This window comes from Tyto alba, unplaced genomic scaffold (genome assembly GCF_018691265.1).
Source record: "Tyto alba isolate M040663 unplaced genomic scaffold, T.alba_DEE_v4.0 Super-Scaffold_2, whole genome shotgun sequence".
Lineage (NCBI taxonomy): Eukaryota > Metazoa > Chordata > Aves > Strigiformes > Tytonidae > Tyto > Tyto alba.
Genome location: NW_024881282.1, coordinates 23725110 through 23740660, shown reverse-complemented (window position 1 = coordinate 23740660; position 15551 = coordinate 23725110). Strand labels below are relative to the sequence as shown.

The following is a 15551-nucleotide window of genomic DNA, read 5'->3' as shown; positions in this document are numbered from 1 at the left end:
TGAATCTCTTCATTGTCAAAGTGTGCTATGAAATCATCTGCCTTCTAGCCAAAACCACTGGGGAGTGAGCAGTGTCCTTCACAGAAAGCAAAATTTGCGTGAGAAGGTGGTGGCATGGAACAGCAACCTTCTTGCCCCCGGGGAGGTGTGCTGCCCCCCGTCCCGTGTTTCTTGCCTCTCCTGGAGTTTGAGGCAAGTTCCTTTTCTTACCTCTGTCAGCAACCACAGCGCTTGAGTGGCCGGAGACTTTCTACGGTCTAGTTCTTTCTATACCGAGACTTCCACGAAAATTCTGCTGGAGGAGTCTCCAACACCAAGGTGTTTCACAGAGTTATTTCGGGAGCTGGGGAGAATGAAATCCCCACTCTGCGTCCCTCTCCTGAACAGGCTTCACTGCCAACCGGGTGGTCTGTACTTCCTGGGATTCTCCATCCTTGCCTGTCTTTGCTAGAAGCCTCCAGTTGGGAGCTGCGTGGGGGATGATCTGATTTAAATAAACAAAACAAAGTTCTCTTTTCATCATTCAGTTGGAACTTTTCTGTTCCTACTCAGCAACACATTGTTTAGAAAAACAGTTCTGTCTTTGGAGAGGCCTTTCTCTGTTATCACTAAAGAAAACGGAAAACAAAAGGATATTTAAAAATAAAGGTTGAGAATATATAGCCGGTGTTTCCATCCAAGTTCAGCTAGCCCTGCATGGAAAAGAAGTTGAACCAAAAGGCTCCTTACAAACATTGCTACTAGTTTTCAAGTAAGTAGCTACAAAAGATGCCATAAAAATTGAGCTATTTGAAAACACATATCTAATAGAAACTGGGGTCTTACTCTTGCTTTCCAATATGACATCCAATCCGTGTGACTTTTCCCAAAGCATACTCTAGTTTGCAAAACACCAAAATTACTTAATAAGGGTTTTGAAACTTCCTGTGCGGCTACATACTTCTTTTTCCAGAGCAGTCATATTGAGCTGTTATGACCCAGATATTCTGTGGGCAAAGCCTCAGTGTGTGAAGTCAAAGGTGGCTCTTGTTATCCAAGTGATCTCAGTGACTGCACCTGTCATGTGGAGTGTAATTGGAAACAGATTTGGACTTCAGTAAGGTTTGCAGAAGAAGGCATGTTTGTAAAGTACCAGAAGGGATGTGGCACAGCATGAACAAGCGAAGAAACATATACTGCTTCCGTAAAAAATGCTGCTGTCTGCAACTGATGAGCAAATTCTTTTTATTTCTGTCATCAAGGGCTGCAGGAGAAACCCACTGGACTATGGAAATCTCTACAGGTCTTAGCATATAGCTAGCAGAGATGAAGAAAAACCTTTACAGGAATATGTCATGTAATCAGAACCCCTTCATCGCTCGCCTTTTACTAAATTGCTGGCTCTAGACAACAGCTGGGAATAAATGTCTTCCTTTCCTTCCTTTCAGGTCTGGTTTTCACGGAAGAAACTTTAAAGAAGTTCAGCATGTGGAAAGCTATCAGCTCCATCACACTAGGCCACATGTCCTCTTTACGGTTTTACTCTGCTCCATATTCTGTGCAAAGGATTAAACCTTAAGAAACAAACCAGCCAAAGAAAGACTTTCCTCGAGACAGAAACATTAGTGTTCCTTAACGGTTCATGTATTTTCACATTTCAGGTAGCAGACCCACTCTCTTCATGCGTCCATCAGCACTGCTTCACAAATGAGGCAGTTTTAGAATTAGGGTCATTACTTCGAAGGGCCTTTGACTTCCATAAAGCACCCCGCCTTGCCAAATGATTGATAACTGTGATAGAAGATTTGGAATTTGATTGCCTTCTCATCAGCAATGTCTTGAAAGAAGCACCAGCTCTAGGAGGAGAGATGTTAGGAAGTAACAGTCATAACCAAGCAGCAGCAACTGGCTCGGGCACTGGATCCAGAAGAGAAACTACTAGAATCTGGATTAACTAGGGGGATCAGATGAATAACCAGTATAAACATTCCATCAGCAGATGTGTAAAAATGTGTGTGATTTGTGGGGCCTGTGAGGAGCCCCGTTAACTTAGGAAGACTTTGAGGAGAGATCAATGTTTCCTTGGATGGGTGAATCACCAGAGGGCAAGGGTAGAGCGTGTGAACGACGCTCAGAAGCAGCCCTGGTATAAACTTCTTGAATGATAAAGTTGCCCTGCTGCATATTCAGATGCTCATTGGGAGGCAGTTTACATCTTGCGAGGCTGAACAGCTCTCAGCTTGACATATCTTAACACATGCTGCCAATTTCTTAAACATCCTATATAGAACCTATATATTGCTTCCATGGGACTTAATGGTACAGTGGACAAAAGCGCATTGAAAGGAGTAAGCCAGTGAGGAAAAAAAATGCAAGTTTTGCTTCTCATTGTCCCATGTGGCACAAATGTCGATGCTGAGACGGGTGTGTAGCACTCCAGGCTGAGACTTAGTGTAAAGAGTTTTGTTGCACTTCATCTGCTATGATAACTCCTTCCAGCAGATCAGCACCCATGGCCTCTGCTAGGGCATCTGCTCATTTGCGAATTACTTTGGTTGTAACAGTGTCTTACAAACATTCTAGAAATACCACCCTACTTAAAGAAGGAAGAATGAGCACAAAGATTTGTCTGAGATCGTCAAACAGTAAGCCTGTAGCAAAGCCAATCTCTTGCAGCCTCTTCTGTGGCTTAAGTCCTAGAGACGAGCTGTGCAAAGTGACCACTCGGATGCATCTTCACAGGATTTTAGCGTGACACTTCTACTGATACAATTAAAATGATTCAATCCGCCTAACTTGGATGCAAGCAAGTAGAGAATTGAGACATCCCAGCATAAAAGTGCCCACAGTGAGCTAATACTAGTATAATTATATTGGTTTCTTTTTTAATCACATTCGTGTCTAACGAAAGAGGAAGCTATCTTATTGAACTTAGGCCTGGCTGCACTGGAAATGGGTACAATTATGACTTTAAGATGTGAGTTTGGGGCTTTTTTTTTAATTCTCAGTATTTGTACACCTTTCCCTTTGCATAGGCCTAAAGTTAATAGACTAGTATTCTCTAAGTTTCTCCCTTACAAAGAGCTAAGCAAGCAGTGTTGGGCTAAATGAAAAGGTACGTGGTATTATCATTCTTGGATTTAGAGGCTGGTTTTGCTTAGGACCTTAAGCACGACTTCCTAGGATTCACTTTTCACTGTAGTTAATTCCTGATACTGAATGCGATTAGCCATGGCCCCACCAAAGAAAAGATAGACTTTATCAACTATTTTATTTTGTCAGACGATAATACTTGAAATTTTATTATTGATCACAAATGTCCACATGTAAATAGTTGATTTTGACTATCTATCTACTTAATTATCATGTTCTCTTAAATCCTACCCCATGAAATTTCGGAAGGTTTGTGGGTTGGCACATGAGGATTTGTCCTATTTTGTGTTTAGGTGGCCTACAAAACTTTCAAGGATCGTGCAGACCATCTCTTAATGTTACCTGCTACTTTACTGCCAGCGTAACAAGTTACAAGGTAAGAATGGTTTTTAAAACGTACAGTTCGATACAGCTCTCTTCATTCAAGTTTCTGTTCCTTCCTTCAGTAAGTGTACTGATAACGCCTTTCAGGGGAGGGCAGTGGTTTGGGATATTATCACAGCAGTGCTCCTCCCAACGTTGTCTGCACCAGTAAAGTAGATATAAACAGCGAAGCAGATGTGAGGGGGTATTCTGTGTGTTCTACAGATGATTCGTACAGGGCAAAGGACTACAAAAAAGTTGGGAGAGGAGCGGCAAGGAAGGACAGGGGAGATGTGGCCCAGGCGGCCGTTTCCACCAGCTCGGCCTGCCCCTGCATCGCTGAGCGCCGGGGGGTCTGCCCGGTCACCCCGGCCTGCTCCTCGTCACCCAGGGGGTTACGGAGAGAACCGACACCTTCCCGTTCCGTGCTCTTACTGAGGATTTACCCATTTCTGGAAAAAAACAACAACAAAAAAAAAGCAAAGCAAAGCACCCCCAAACTACTACGGAACGCAGCAGCGGAAGGCAGCGCCTGTGTGCCAGCCAGCGCCGTACGACGGCTGGAGCCGGGCGAGGGGCGACGGAAAACGCGGGCTCGCCGCTCCGAGCCCGGCGTCGCCCCGCGCCTCAGTTTGCGCGTCTGTGAAATGGGGCGGCGCGACCCGCCGGGGAGGTGCCGGGGGGTGGTGAGCGTGGGTGTGGGTGGGTGGGTGGGTGTGTGTGACCAGCGGCGCCGCCGCTACCGGGAGCGTCGCGGGAGTCGCCCACGGCGCCGGCACCCCTGACGCCGCGGTCCCCGCGCTCCGGGGCGGGTGTGGGGGGGGCACCCCCGGAGCGGCGGGGAGGGGGGGCGGCCCCGGTTGGGGGTGTGGGGGGGAGGTGGGCGGCAGCGCGCGCTCCTGGCGGGCGGCGGCGCGGCACGAGCCGCCGCCTCGGAACTCCGCCGCCCGCCCGGCTCCCTCCGCTCACTTTTATATTTGCGCGCCCTTTCAATCCTCAGTGACGTGTCCCGCGGCGCAGCCAATCGGCGGGGTTCTCTGGTCAGGACAATGGAAGGGCCCCGGCCAATCGGCGAGGCGGCTGGCTTGGCGGCAGCCAATGGGGACGGGGCTGTGTTGAGAGTAATGTTACCAGCGCTGAGAGTGTGAGGAGGCTGCGTATCGATCCCGCTCTCACAGCCATTGCGGTGCACCGGGCTACACAGGGACCCAGGCAGCGCTGGGGCCGGGCGGGCGGCCGGGGTAGCGTCTCTGGGGCTCGGGGCCGAGCGAGGGCTGCTGTGCGGATTCTGACACGGGTGAGTACGCGCCGGGGGCCGGCCGGGTCGGCCGGGCGCGCTCGCCCCGCTCGCTCGCAGCCGGGCGACGAGCCGGCACTGCCCGCCGTGCCGCCGCGGCTGCCTGGCCGCGGAGCGCGGGGCAGCGCGGGCTGGGGCGCCGGCACACAAAGGCAAGCCGGGCTGCGCTTGGGAGACCCTTCCTGGGCGGTGAGCCCCCCCCCCCCCCCTCCGCCTCCCCCCTTCCCACCGGCCGGGGCGGGGCGGGGGCGCCGGGGGGGCGCGGGCGGCGGGCGACTTCGGGAGCGGGGCGGCGGGAGGGAAACGGGCGAAGGAAGCCCGCCCGGGCGCGGGGAGGTGGGCGGCTGGGGGGTCGCCCGCTTCGGGGGTGGGGGGGGGGGGGGCGCGGGCCGCGCCGTCCCTCGCTGTAAGCCGCTTTACGGTGCCTCGCCGTAGCCATCGCTGCGGCGGCGGCGGCGGGGCAGCCGGCGGGCACGGGCGCGGCGAGGCGGCGGGGGGCTCCGGGCGGGCCGCGCCGCGCTGCTGGGCTGCGAGGAGCGGCGGCGGCAGCGGGGCGCGGGCCGGGGAGCCGCTGGCCCCGCGGCCGCCCGGCTGTAACATGGCTGACGGGAGCCGCGAGCGAGAAAACAAGGCGAGCGGCGGCGGCGGAGCAGGGAAGGCGCTCGGGCGGGCGGGGGCGCAGTTCGGGGGAACTTTTTTCTCCAGCCGCTGCCGCTCGCCCGGGCGCGGGGCCCGCGGCCCGAGGGGCTGCACAACTCGGCGGGGCGCGGGAGCAAGCGGGGGGTCCCCGCCGGGGCTCTGCCCGTTCCGCCGGGGCTCGGGCAGGCGCTGGAAGCGCGCCGGCCCCCCCCCCCCCTCACCCACCCACCCACCCACCTCCCCCCCGTCTCCCTCCCGCCCGCCCGCCCGCCCTCCCCCGGCTGCAATGGCTGAGCGTGTGCGCCAGGGTAGCGGGCGCGCTCAACACAAAGGGAAGGGAAAGGGAGGAAGGAGCCATGTTCTCTGCGCGGCGGCGGGCGCGGGCGACGCCAGCAGCGGCCATTCCGCGCCCGCCCAGCTGCCGCCGCTCCCCCGCGGGCCGGGGAAGGGGGGGGGGGGGGGGGTCGCCGCCCGGCCTCGCCGCGGCCCCTCGGCGGGGGTCCCGCGGCCTGGCCGCCCCGCCCGCGGAGGGGGGGGGGGGGGGCGGGGGTGTGGTGGCGGGGGTGTGGGGGAGCGGCTGGCTCTCTTCAGCGCACAAAATGGAAGGAGCCTCGGCGGCGGGTGACCTCCTCCGCCAGGAGCCTGCGCCATGGCGGCCGCTCCCGCCGCTGCGGCGGCGCAGGCCGTGCGGGCGGGCAGGCCGCGCCGCGCCTCGCCTCGCCGGGCAGGCCTGATGGCGGCGGGGGAGCGGGGGAGGCCTGGGCACGGCGCGCCCCGCCGCGGGGGGACCGGGGCGGCGGCCCCGAGGGCGCTTTGTCCCGGGGCTGCGAGCGGCGGCCGGGACCGGGGGTCGCCGCCTGCGGGAAGCCGCAGCCCCGGTGGCCGGCTCCTGGCATGTACTTGCTGCCCTCGCGTGAACACAAAATAAAACTTGCACAGTTTTTTCCCCTAATAACGGGACTCTATTTTTTTTTAATTTTTATTTCTTCCCCTCCTCCTCACCACCCTCCAGCAGGCCTCTTAGGGGACTTCTGAAGTTTTCCTCTGCCCCCCCACACCCCTCACAGGGGAAACGTCCAAAATGGCGGGAAGGAGGCTTTTAAACGCCAGCGCTTGGGTCGCGGTGCCTAATCCTCCCCGCAGTCGTTCCGCGCCCCTGGAGCACCCCTGCCCTGTCCCCCCCAGCCCTCTCCGCCTTCCCCCCCGCAGCCAGCGGGAAGTGCCGCAGCCTCTAGCCGAGCCTCGGGTGCCGCCTGGCCCTGGGAACGTCTCCATGGCAGGCAGGAGCAGCTCCTGGTTCCTCAGCCCTCTTGTTTACTTGATAGAAACTTCAAACCGGACGTGTTTAGTCACAGAGCAGAAATCTGTTTCTGTCTGTCCGCCAAACCGATAGGAAATACTGCTTCTGTGGCAATACGGGCAGGCGGTGCTTGCGCTTTTTTTTATTTTTTTTTTTTCAATTCCTGCTGAAGAGCAGAGTTTGTCAGGGTGCAAGTGGCTTTTTCCAGGGAGCTATGAAGAAATACTCTGAATGTCTGACTTGGGTGTGAAAGTTCCAGGAAGGTATTTTTCATTCCCTCTCAGTCCATGAAAGAGTCAGTCCTTGCGCAGAGCACAGCTTTGCTAGTCATATGTAAATGTCATACTTTTAGCGTCCCTGGCTTGGTTATAACATGTTTGACCGAGTGGGGTGTTTCATTCCTGTATTTCTAGACATACCTACAAAGAGAGTGTAGGGTTTTGCAGTACACGTAAAGGAGAGTGATAATATATGTCATATACAAATAGTAATAAAATAAATACCTTTTGCAAATGAGCACCCAAGGCCTACAGGGGTGGGGGATAGAAATAGGGACTTCAGGAAGAAAAAAAAATAGTAACCCATAAAGCCAGCTGAGACAGGATACTCGGGTACGTTTTTTTCCTCCTTCTCTCAGTATAATTTATTCCTTCCAAACAGGATTGGTACACTAGGAGTAATCAAGGAGTGCAGTTTCCACTGCATTGACGTTAGTACTTGCTTTCTGATTGCTTGGAAGGGACATTTTTGTTTGCAGGAGACTAGAACTGCATGTTTTGAAGGCCCTTTGAGATTTCAGGTTGCTTGTGTCCAGGTCACCTCAAACAGCAATGGTAGAAATCTTCAGTAAGTTTTCCCAAAGACAAACTTCTTCCTGTTCTATAATTTTGGAATACTGCTCCAGCAGCTATTGTTTGGCATTATCTGTCATCATGGTTTACTTCCCACATTGCTTTGTAAAAAGCAAAAGTTTTAAAACTTTTTTTTTTTTTTTTTTGCCTTGTTACAGAAAATCGTCAAAAATGGGCAAAGGTGATCCTAAGAAGCCGAGAGGTAAAATGTCTTCATACGCCTTCTTTGTGCAAACCTGCCGGGAGGAGCACAAGAAGAAACATCCAGATGCTTCAGTGAACTTTTCAGAGTTCTCAAAAAAATGCTCAGAACGATGGAAGGTAGGAATAACCACTTAAAAGAACCACAAAACCTTAAACGATCTCTTTGTGTGAAATACTGTTTGAGACGGTAAATTGTTTCTTTAGAAGTTTGAATTTTAGATAAGTATGAAGTGCAGTTGTAAACTTAGTGCTAACTATGTGTTGTTCTTGCCTTACCTTTAGCTCCCCCAACTGAAATTTTGGAATGGATTTGGTTATGATTTTGAATCTTAAAATACCATTTTGATCCTTAAGGGTCCTGTCCAACTTGAGATATTCTGTGATTCTAATTGCCTTCCAGACTATGTCTTCTAAGGAGAAAGGGAAGTTTGAAGATATGGCAAAGGCTGACAAGCTTCGTTACGAAAAAGAAATGAAAAACTATGTACCGCCTAAGGGTGAAACAAAAAAGAAGTTCAAGGATCCAAATGCACCGAAGAGGCCTCCGTAAGTAGATTTCTACTTAGTTTATCCTGTTCGGGACCGTCATACTGGATTGTATCTATAAAATGATAATTTCATCCTGGTTTAGGAGCTTCAGAAATACAAGACTGCCTGATTTTCCTGACCAGTGGTGTAACGATAGGTTAAAATTTTAGTTACAAATTACAGGTTTGTGTTTTCAGGTTGGCCCTCTTGATCCAAGTTGCAATAATGTCAGCCTTTAAAAGTGGATGCAGCAGTCGGCGACATGCAGTTCTGGTTCATGTTCCCAATTCCTGTTAAGAGGGTAATTCTAGTGTAAAATGGCAGTAAAATATTTCAGTCCCTGCTCTCCCCATCTGTTGGCTCAAGCAGAAATTTTGATTAACAGTCCATTTAAAATTAAGAGGCTTTTGCACAGAACAGGTTAGAGGGATGATCTTGCACAAAAAACAGCTCGGAGAATTGAAACTTTAGCCACTAAGTAAAGACTGCGGACTTCAGGTTCACCTGGCACTGGACACTAGTACTTTGTAGTGATCCGTTTTTGTGTGGAGCTAAAGCTGAAAGGGATGGGGAAGTTCCTGTACAAGTGAATGTTCATATTTGGGCTGATGCTGTCATCTGGAAACACTAATTTTCATAATAAATATTGCAGCTTCTCTGCCTTTAGCAGTTCTGACGTAATGTTTGCTCCCCTGGTATCGTTCACTCATTCTCCTTTTTTAAGATTTTTCTCTGCATATGGTATATAAAACTTGCCCTTCTGGGGGTCCGGCCAAAAATAGGACCAGATGTGCGGCATCTTAAATCCTTACTTAAAAGACAAGGATGTGTTAAGTTTCTGAAGTTCTTTCTTCAGTTCTAATACCTTCCATTGTAATTAATGTTTAGGTGCTTTTCCAAAGTGTTCCTAAGAAACAGTAAGAAAGGTCATAAAACTTTCCGTTAAAGTCTAAAATTAAATGATCTTCTCTTTCTATGTTGTTTGGTTTTTGTTTTTTTTTTTTCCCCCCCCCCTCTGTAGTTCGGCTTTTTTCTTATTTTGCTCTGAGTTTCGTCCAAAAATCAAAGGGGAACATCCTGGTCTGTCCATTGGGGATGTCGCAAAGAAACTGGGAGAGATGTGGAACAACACCGCTGCAGATGATAAACAGCCTTATGAAAAAAAGGCTGCTAAACTGAAGGAGAAGTATGAAAAGGTAATGTCAACATTTGTGGAGATGGTTTGGGGAGGTCAAGCCTCAGCTGAGATGTTTTTTTCCTTCTTGTGTACTCTGATACCTGGTGTTAGCAAACTATAATATGCTCATGACAAATTTCATTATAGTTGTTGGAAAACATCGTGTAAGGGAGCATGCGGTTTATTACTGTAACACTAAATTGCAGCCCTTTGTGTTGAACTATTTGCATTAATCTGTAATTCAGGACCATCAATGATGGTTTAATAGATACCGTGGTGTCTGTATTGTTATTAAAACAATAGGTCACAGGAGTATCTGCGTTAAATTGGTAGTATTAAGTAATGCCACTAAAGAATTAAGTCGGTTCTCCCTAACTTTGGAGCTATTGACGAGCATCCCTGAACATTAGGGTAATGGATACACAGAGATGCTTTTTTTAATTTAGTCTCGGGATAATGTCAGAACACTAACGAAGTGCTCTCTTTAGACATGTGTTTTTCCTGTCCCTATTTTGTGTCCTTCTCCTTTCTAGTAATTAACATAGTTAATAATACATAAGAAGCCGCATGTCATGTAATTTCTTGAATTATTAAAGCTAAATCCCATCGTCATAATTGGAGCTCTAGAAATGTGTTGCACACACAGGGCAGTGCTACCTGTGTTTTTATTTCCAGAGGCAGGTTCCTATCCCAATAAGAGGAAAGTAAGGGAGGAGGGGGACATATGTTAGCCTCCCCTGATGATGCTTTTACAATGGGTCAGCAACCACCTCTAGCTAACGTGTACCATGTATATCCGTTTGTGTGCCGTGACCTTCCTTGGTGTGTTTCTCCTGCTGGCAGACAAAAAAACCACTTCAAAATTGTAGCATTGTAGTGAGCAAGGTGGCCCCTTTGGGTCCTAATTATGTCCTGGAGGGGATCTGCAGGTCTAGAAGCTTTCCCATGTTGCAGCTTAAATTCTTCAGCATGGTAATTGTTTGTACATACAGCCAAGACAACTCATAAGAGACTTCTAAAGTGGCAGAATTACTACTCTTTATTCCCAGATATTTTAACCTTCACCAGTAGTGTTTTTACTTGTTGTGCTTACAAATGGGGCTTTAAGGTGCAGTAATTTAAGTATTTCACTGTGTGGCCTTTGACTCAGTGGATATCATATCTTCTGAAAATTTCATGTTAAGTGTTAAGGGAGTCTGAGGGAACTGTAAGATTAGTGGTGTGATGTTTACTGGGTGGGGAATATTTGAAGATTTGGACCATCTGTGTCAAGGTGTTGACGTTTCTCTGTAGCTGGTATGTTTAAGTCTTGCAGCTCAATTCTGTTACGTAGTTGTTTTTATTATTTTGGCACAAAGTTGGGAAGTCTAACTGTTTTTTTTGACCTGGTCTTCCAGGTACAGTTTTGACTTCCCTATAACAGGAACTGATTTTGTGCGTTATAAACGACTAGAATAAATTTATTGCATGCAGAAGGTGGCACTGTCTACCCTTTAATCAAGTTCTTATACCTTTTATTTTGTAAACTTCAGTTAGGCAGAGTTCTGTATGATTGCTCTTCGCTGAGGCATAGCATTGCAGGTATTAGGCCATGTCGTTCCTAATGTGTTTGGGATGGCTAATTACAGTTTTGTGCTTCAGACAAGGGTTTTCCTGTGCGTTTCTTCAGGCATTGTAGAAGGTAGGGCTAGAAAGGGTCCTTAGGAATCTCCCTGCCTCATTTCCTTATGGGTGTCCACGGCTCAGCTGTGCCTTTACCATCCAAGGCAGCAGTTTTTCCAGCCTGTTCCCAGAAGCCTAATGGCAGAGATTCCTCAACAGCCGTAAGCAGCGTGTTCCGATGCGCCGGTATCGTTACTGTGTCGGAGGGTTCCCCTTTCTTTGGCATTGGGCCTCAGTTCACCTTGTAACTGAAGCCAGAGCTCCCGCTCCTACCCCCGAGGACGCGGAGAAGGGGCAGGTACTGGGGTGGCTCTGGTTTCACCTTTGGAAGTTGCTCAGAGCTCGTAGCTGGTTAAATCTTTGAGAGATTCTTCCTGCTTTTCTCCTCCAAGGATATTGCTGCATACCGGGCCAAAGGGAAGGTTGATGCAGGCAAAAAAGTAGTTGCCAAGGCTGAGAAGAGCAAGAAGAAGAAGGAGGAGGAGGAAGATGAGGATGAAGATGAAGAGGATGAAGATGATGAAGAGGAGGAAGAGGAGGAGGATGAAGATGATGATGATGATGAATAAGTCTCTTTTAGAGAAATTTCTTTCTGTCTATAAAGCATTTAACCCCCCTGTACACAACTCACTCCTTTTAAAGAAAAAAAAATTGAAATGTAAGGCTGTGTAAGATTTGTTTTTAAACTGTACAGTGTCTCTTTTTTTGTATAGTTAACACACTACCGAATGTGTCTTTAGATAGCCCTGTCCTTAGTGGTATTTCAATGGCCACTAACCTTGCCTGGTACAGTGTGGGGGTTGTAAATTGGCATGGGAGTTTTAAAGCAGGTTCTTGTTGGTGCACAGCACAAATTAGTTATATATTGGGGATGTAGTTCATTTTTCATCTTCAGTTGTCTCTGATGCATCATAAAAATAATTGTTGTTATGTTAACTGAATACCACTCTGTAATTGCAAAAAGGAAAAAAAAAAAAGTTGCAGCTGTTTTGTTGACATTCTGAATGCTTCTAAGTAAATACAATTTTTTTTTTTATTAGTATTGTTGTCCTTTTAATAGGTGCCCTTGAAAAATCATACTTTTTCTTTTCTCTCTCTTTTTTTTTTTTTTTTTTTTTTTTTTTTTTTTTTTTTTTTGAGGGGAACTCATCTTTTGCTTTATTGAATGCCCGTATGGGATCACGGGAATATTACAGTTTTCATCTTTCATATAACCAGCTGATAAACAAAGCTTTGATCTGCATACCCTGCATAATCATGATAGGGTAAGAAAAGAAATATATAGGCATATGATGAAAGAATATTCTTCCGTAACTGGAAACAAAACAAAAAATTCAATCTCAACAAGCTGATATTTGTTCAGATTTTTGTGAAATGTAATATTCTATTGAGTTGCATGAGTTTACCAGTCTTGGAGAGTTGAGAAGTATAGAGTTCAATTTTACAGAAATTAAATACTTGGGGGGGGTGGGGTGGGGTCGGGGAGGGTGGGGAGGGGGAGATGGGGGCAGGGAGGGAGGGAATGTTAAATTTTGTCCTAGAAGGACCCATAGGAAGAGTGTATGTCCATCCGGTGTGGAGAAATTTACAGGTGTGACTCCGTTACCATGTAATGGAAGTTGTATTTGTAAATCTCTGAACACTTGTGAGCGATGAGCGTACCTAAAATGTGTAAAGTTAAAAGCATGAATTTACCATATTATTTTTTGGTGACAGGTCTGGTGATGGCCACGGGCTTTATACCATGAAACTCTCCTGGTAGCAAATGGCCCACGAGAAATGATTTTTCTTTCTAAGATTTCTATAAATGGTACCATTATTATTTGTTAAATCTATGTAAATTCATATTTGTATTCTTGAAATTCTAGTTTTAGCCCTTTAAACAAAGTTGTATATTGTCTCAAATTGAAAATGAGATAAGATGTATTTTTCCTGTTAGGTTTTATACCGCACTCTTGATGTTTGCCCATTTTTAAGTTAAATATAGCTGTATGGAAAAGTACATTTTATTAAATTTTGCATTAAAAAGTGAAATGTTTATGGTATACCAACAATGTCTAATTTGGTCAAATATAGTTCTCTTCCAAAACCAAAGCTAAGGGGTTTTTTTGCATATTTAGTAAAACTTCAAGTGCTGGCAACTGTAACTATTTTCACATATACCTGCTTACCAGTTTGGGGGACAATTTGGCAATTTTGTGGTTACAAAGTTATGGTTCTCTTAAGTGCCAGTGTTTTAAAAAAAAAAAAAAAAAAAAAAAGCATTCTTGTAATTTTACACGCTTTTGTGATGGAGTATTGTTTTGTTATACAATTTTGACTTTCAGATTCTTATTTCAATTTGCATTTATGTATAACTTCAGGAGAAATATTGAACATCTGAATCCTGGATGATACTAATAAACTAATAATTGCAGAGGTTTTAAATACTTAGTTAAATGGCTCACTTAATATCCTAAGGGTTTGGGGGCTTTTTTCGTGTGTTGGTGTTTTCAGGTATGTACATCCCTGCTTTCTGTTTCAAACAGAACGATGGTGCTTCACAAGGTCTAGATCTAGAAAGCTTAGGACAGATAGATTTTCTTTATTTTTTTTTTTTATTATTATTTCTTAAACTGGATATTACCCATTCTAAATGCTCGTAACCGATTACAGATAAATTTTCTGTGCTGAAGGGTTTTTCTGTTTCCCCAGGTCATCAGAGGAGAGTAGACACAGTTCTTGTTCTTGGAACAAACATGCTTAATGAGATCCCTATAATCTTGCGCCTTTGTTGTCGGTGCTTGGTGCTGACAGAAGTAACCTAGAGGATTCAGCTGATCTTAAAAGATGAGCAGCGAGCACTTGCCCCGGCAGCCAGGCACGGCCTTTGCCTTTATCTGTGGGGTTAGCACGTTGCTAACAAACAGAGCGTGCTGGAGGCTGGAGAGGGTATGTAATTCGGTAATTATCAGCGCTGCTTTCTGAGGAGGAGCCGCCCTGGTCCAGCGGCTGGTGGTGGCTGGGCGGGGCGCTGGAGCTCCCCGGGGCGGCTGGCGCTTTCGCGAGCACTTGGGCACGTGCCTGTAAATCCCAGGAGCTTGCACACGCGGATCCGACCGAGGTCTTCGCTCGTGTCTTCTAGAAAACTTAGAAACAAACCGCTGTTTCTGGAGGGCAGTACCGGAGCTGGGTTAGATTCATTCTCCTTTTAAGAGAAAATGAGCTTCTAAGAGTAGTTGCTGGAAAGGATCTCCCCATTCCCTGGCTGAGGTCCCCTGGGAGCTCCAGCAGTTAAACAATCCTCTCGGTCAGAACTCTTGATTCTCAACGTCAGTAGGTCAGACTTGACTACCACAAGATTGCTTATTCTGAGGTCAGTTATTGCCAGCGCTTTTGCTTGAAGCTGCCCCCCCCGTGATCTTTAAAAGTTGTTGCTTGCTGAGGGACAATGGTAAAATTGCAAGCGTTGGGGCACTGGTTCCCCACAAGGGAACTGGACAGCACTGGCATCGCTGTTGAAACAAAAATCATTTCCTAAGGGCTTTAACCTTCACGTAAATGCTTGATGTAGAGGAAAAAAGGCTTTTCCTGTTCCAAACCAAAAACCAGGATTGGTTTGGAGGGAGTGTGAATGTTAGTAAGCGGTAGTTACGGTATCCTGAATGCTAAATGAAGCCGTACAGATCGGACAGTTGTTTATCACAAGTTGTGTCTGAAAGGAGCTGCAGTTGCAGCCACCTGCTTTCTAGGCATGCTCTAATTTTAAACCGGTATAACTAAATGTACGGACAGCGTTCATCCCTTCTGCTGTGCTTCTCAGTGATCGTACTGACTCTAGCAAAAAAAAAGTTAGGCTTATTTAACACAACATTTCTGCCCGGGCCCCTAGAAATCTGAAGTCACCAGTATCAAGTGGCTGTAAAAGATTCTGCAGCTTAATGAGGGTGACAGTGGCACTGCTGGCACTGAGCCCCTTTACAGCTCCTTTTATCGGTGTGATGAGCCCATCCCGAAGGAGAAAGGGCTGAGTCACAGCTGGGTTTAGGCTTGCTAGAAAGCGGGAAGATGGGTTGGAAGGACTCGGCTGGAAGAGGAGCCGGGCGGACGGCAGTGGCACTACGTTCTCTAGATGGGTGACAAGCTGAGCTTGGGAAAAAAAAAAAAACCACAACTTTCCCAATTCTTGCTAGCTTAAGGGTTAAATCTGCTAGTTAAAATAAACATTCCCATTCTGCTTTCCCAGCTACAGCTGACAGGAGATTAAAGGAATAAAGCCGCTGTGCTGTGTTGGGTTATAAGACGTTATTCAATACCAAGTCTGTAACAGAGACATGACAGAATACAAAGATAGTATTTAATACAAGAGACGGTTAATTTTCACCATTTCCAGGCTCTGCCAGTAGGAGCTGGCCAGCT

The 15551-nt window shown here is 47.5% G+C and overlaps 1 protein-coding gene across 1 annotated transcript; it reads left to right on the top strand.

Annotated features, from left to right (window-relative positions):
• The first annotated feature begins 4597 nt into the window (after positions 1 to 4597).
• On the top strand, positions 4598 to 13580 carry HMGB1 (high mobility group box 1). The gene is made up of 5 exons (XM_042793073.1): positions 4598 to 4792; positions 7741 to 7903; positions 8187 to 8332; positions 9336 to 9510; positions 11546 to 13580. The coding sequence occupies exons 2-5, from the start codon at positions 7754 to 7756 to the stop codon at positions 11720 to 11722; spliced, it is 648 nt and encodes a 215-aa protein (XP_042649007.1). The 5' UTR covers positions 4598 to 4792; positions 7741 to 7753; the 3' UTR covers positions 11723 to 13580.
• The last annotated feature ends 1971 nt before the right edge of the window (positions 13581 to 15551 follow it).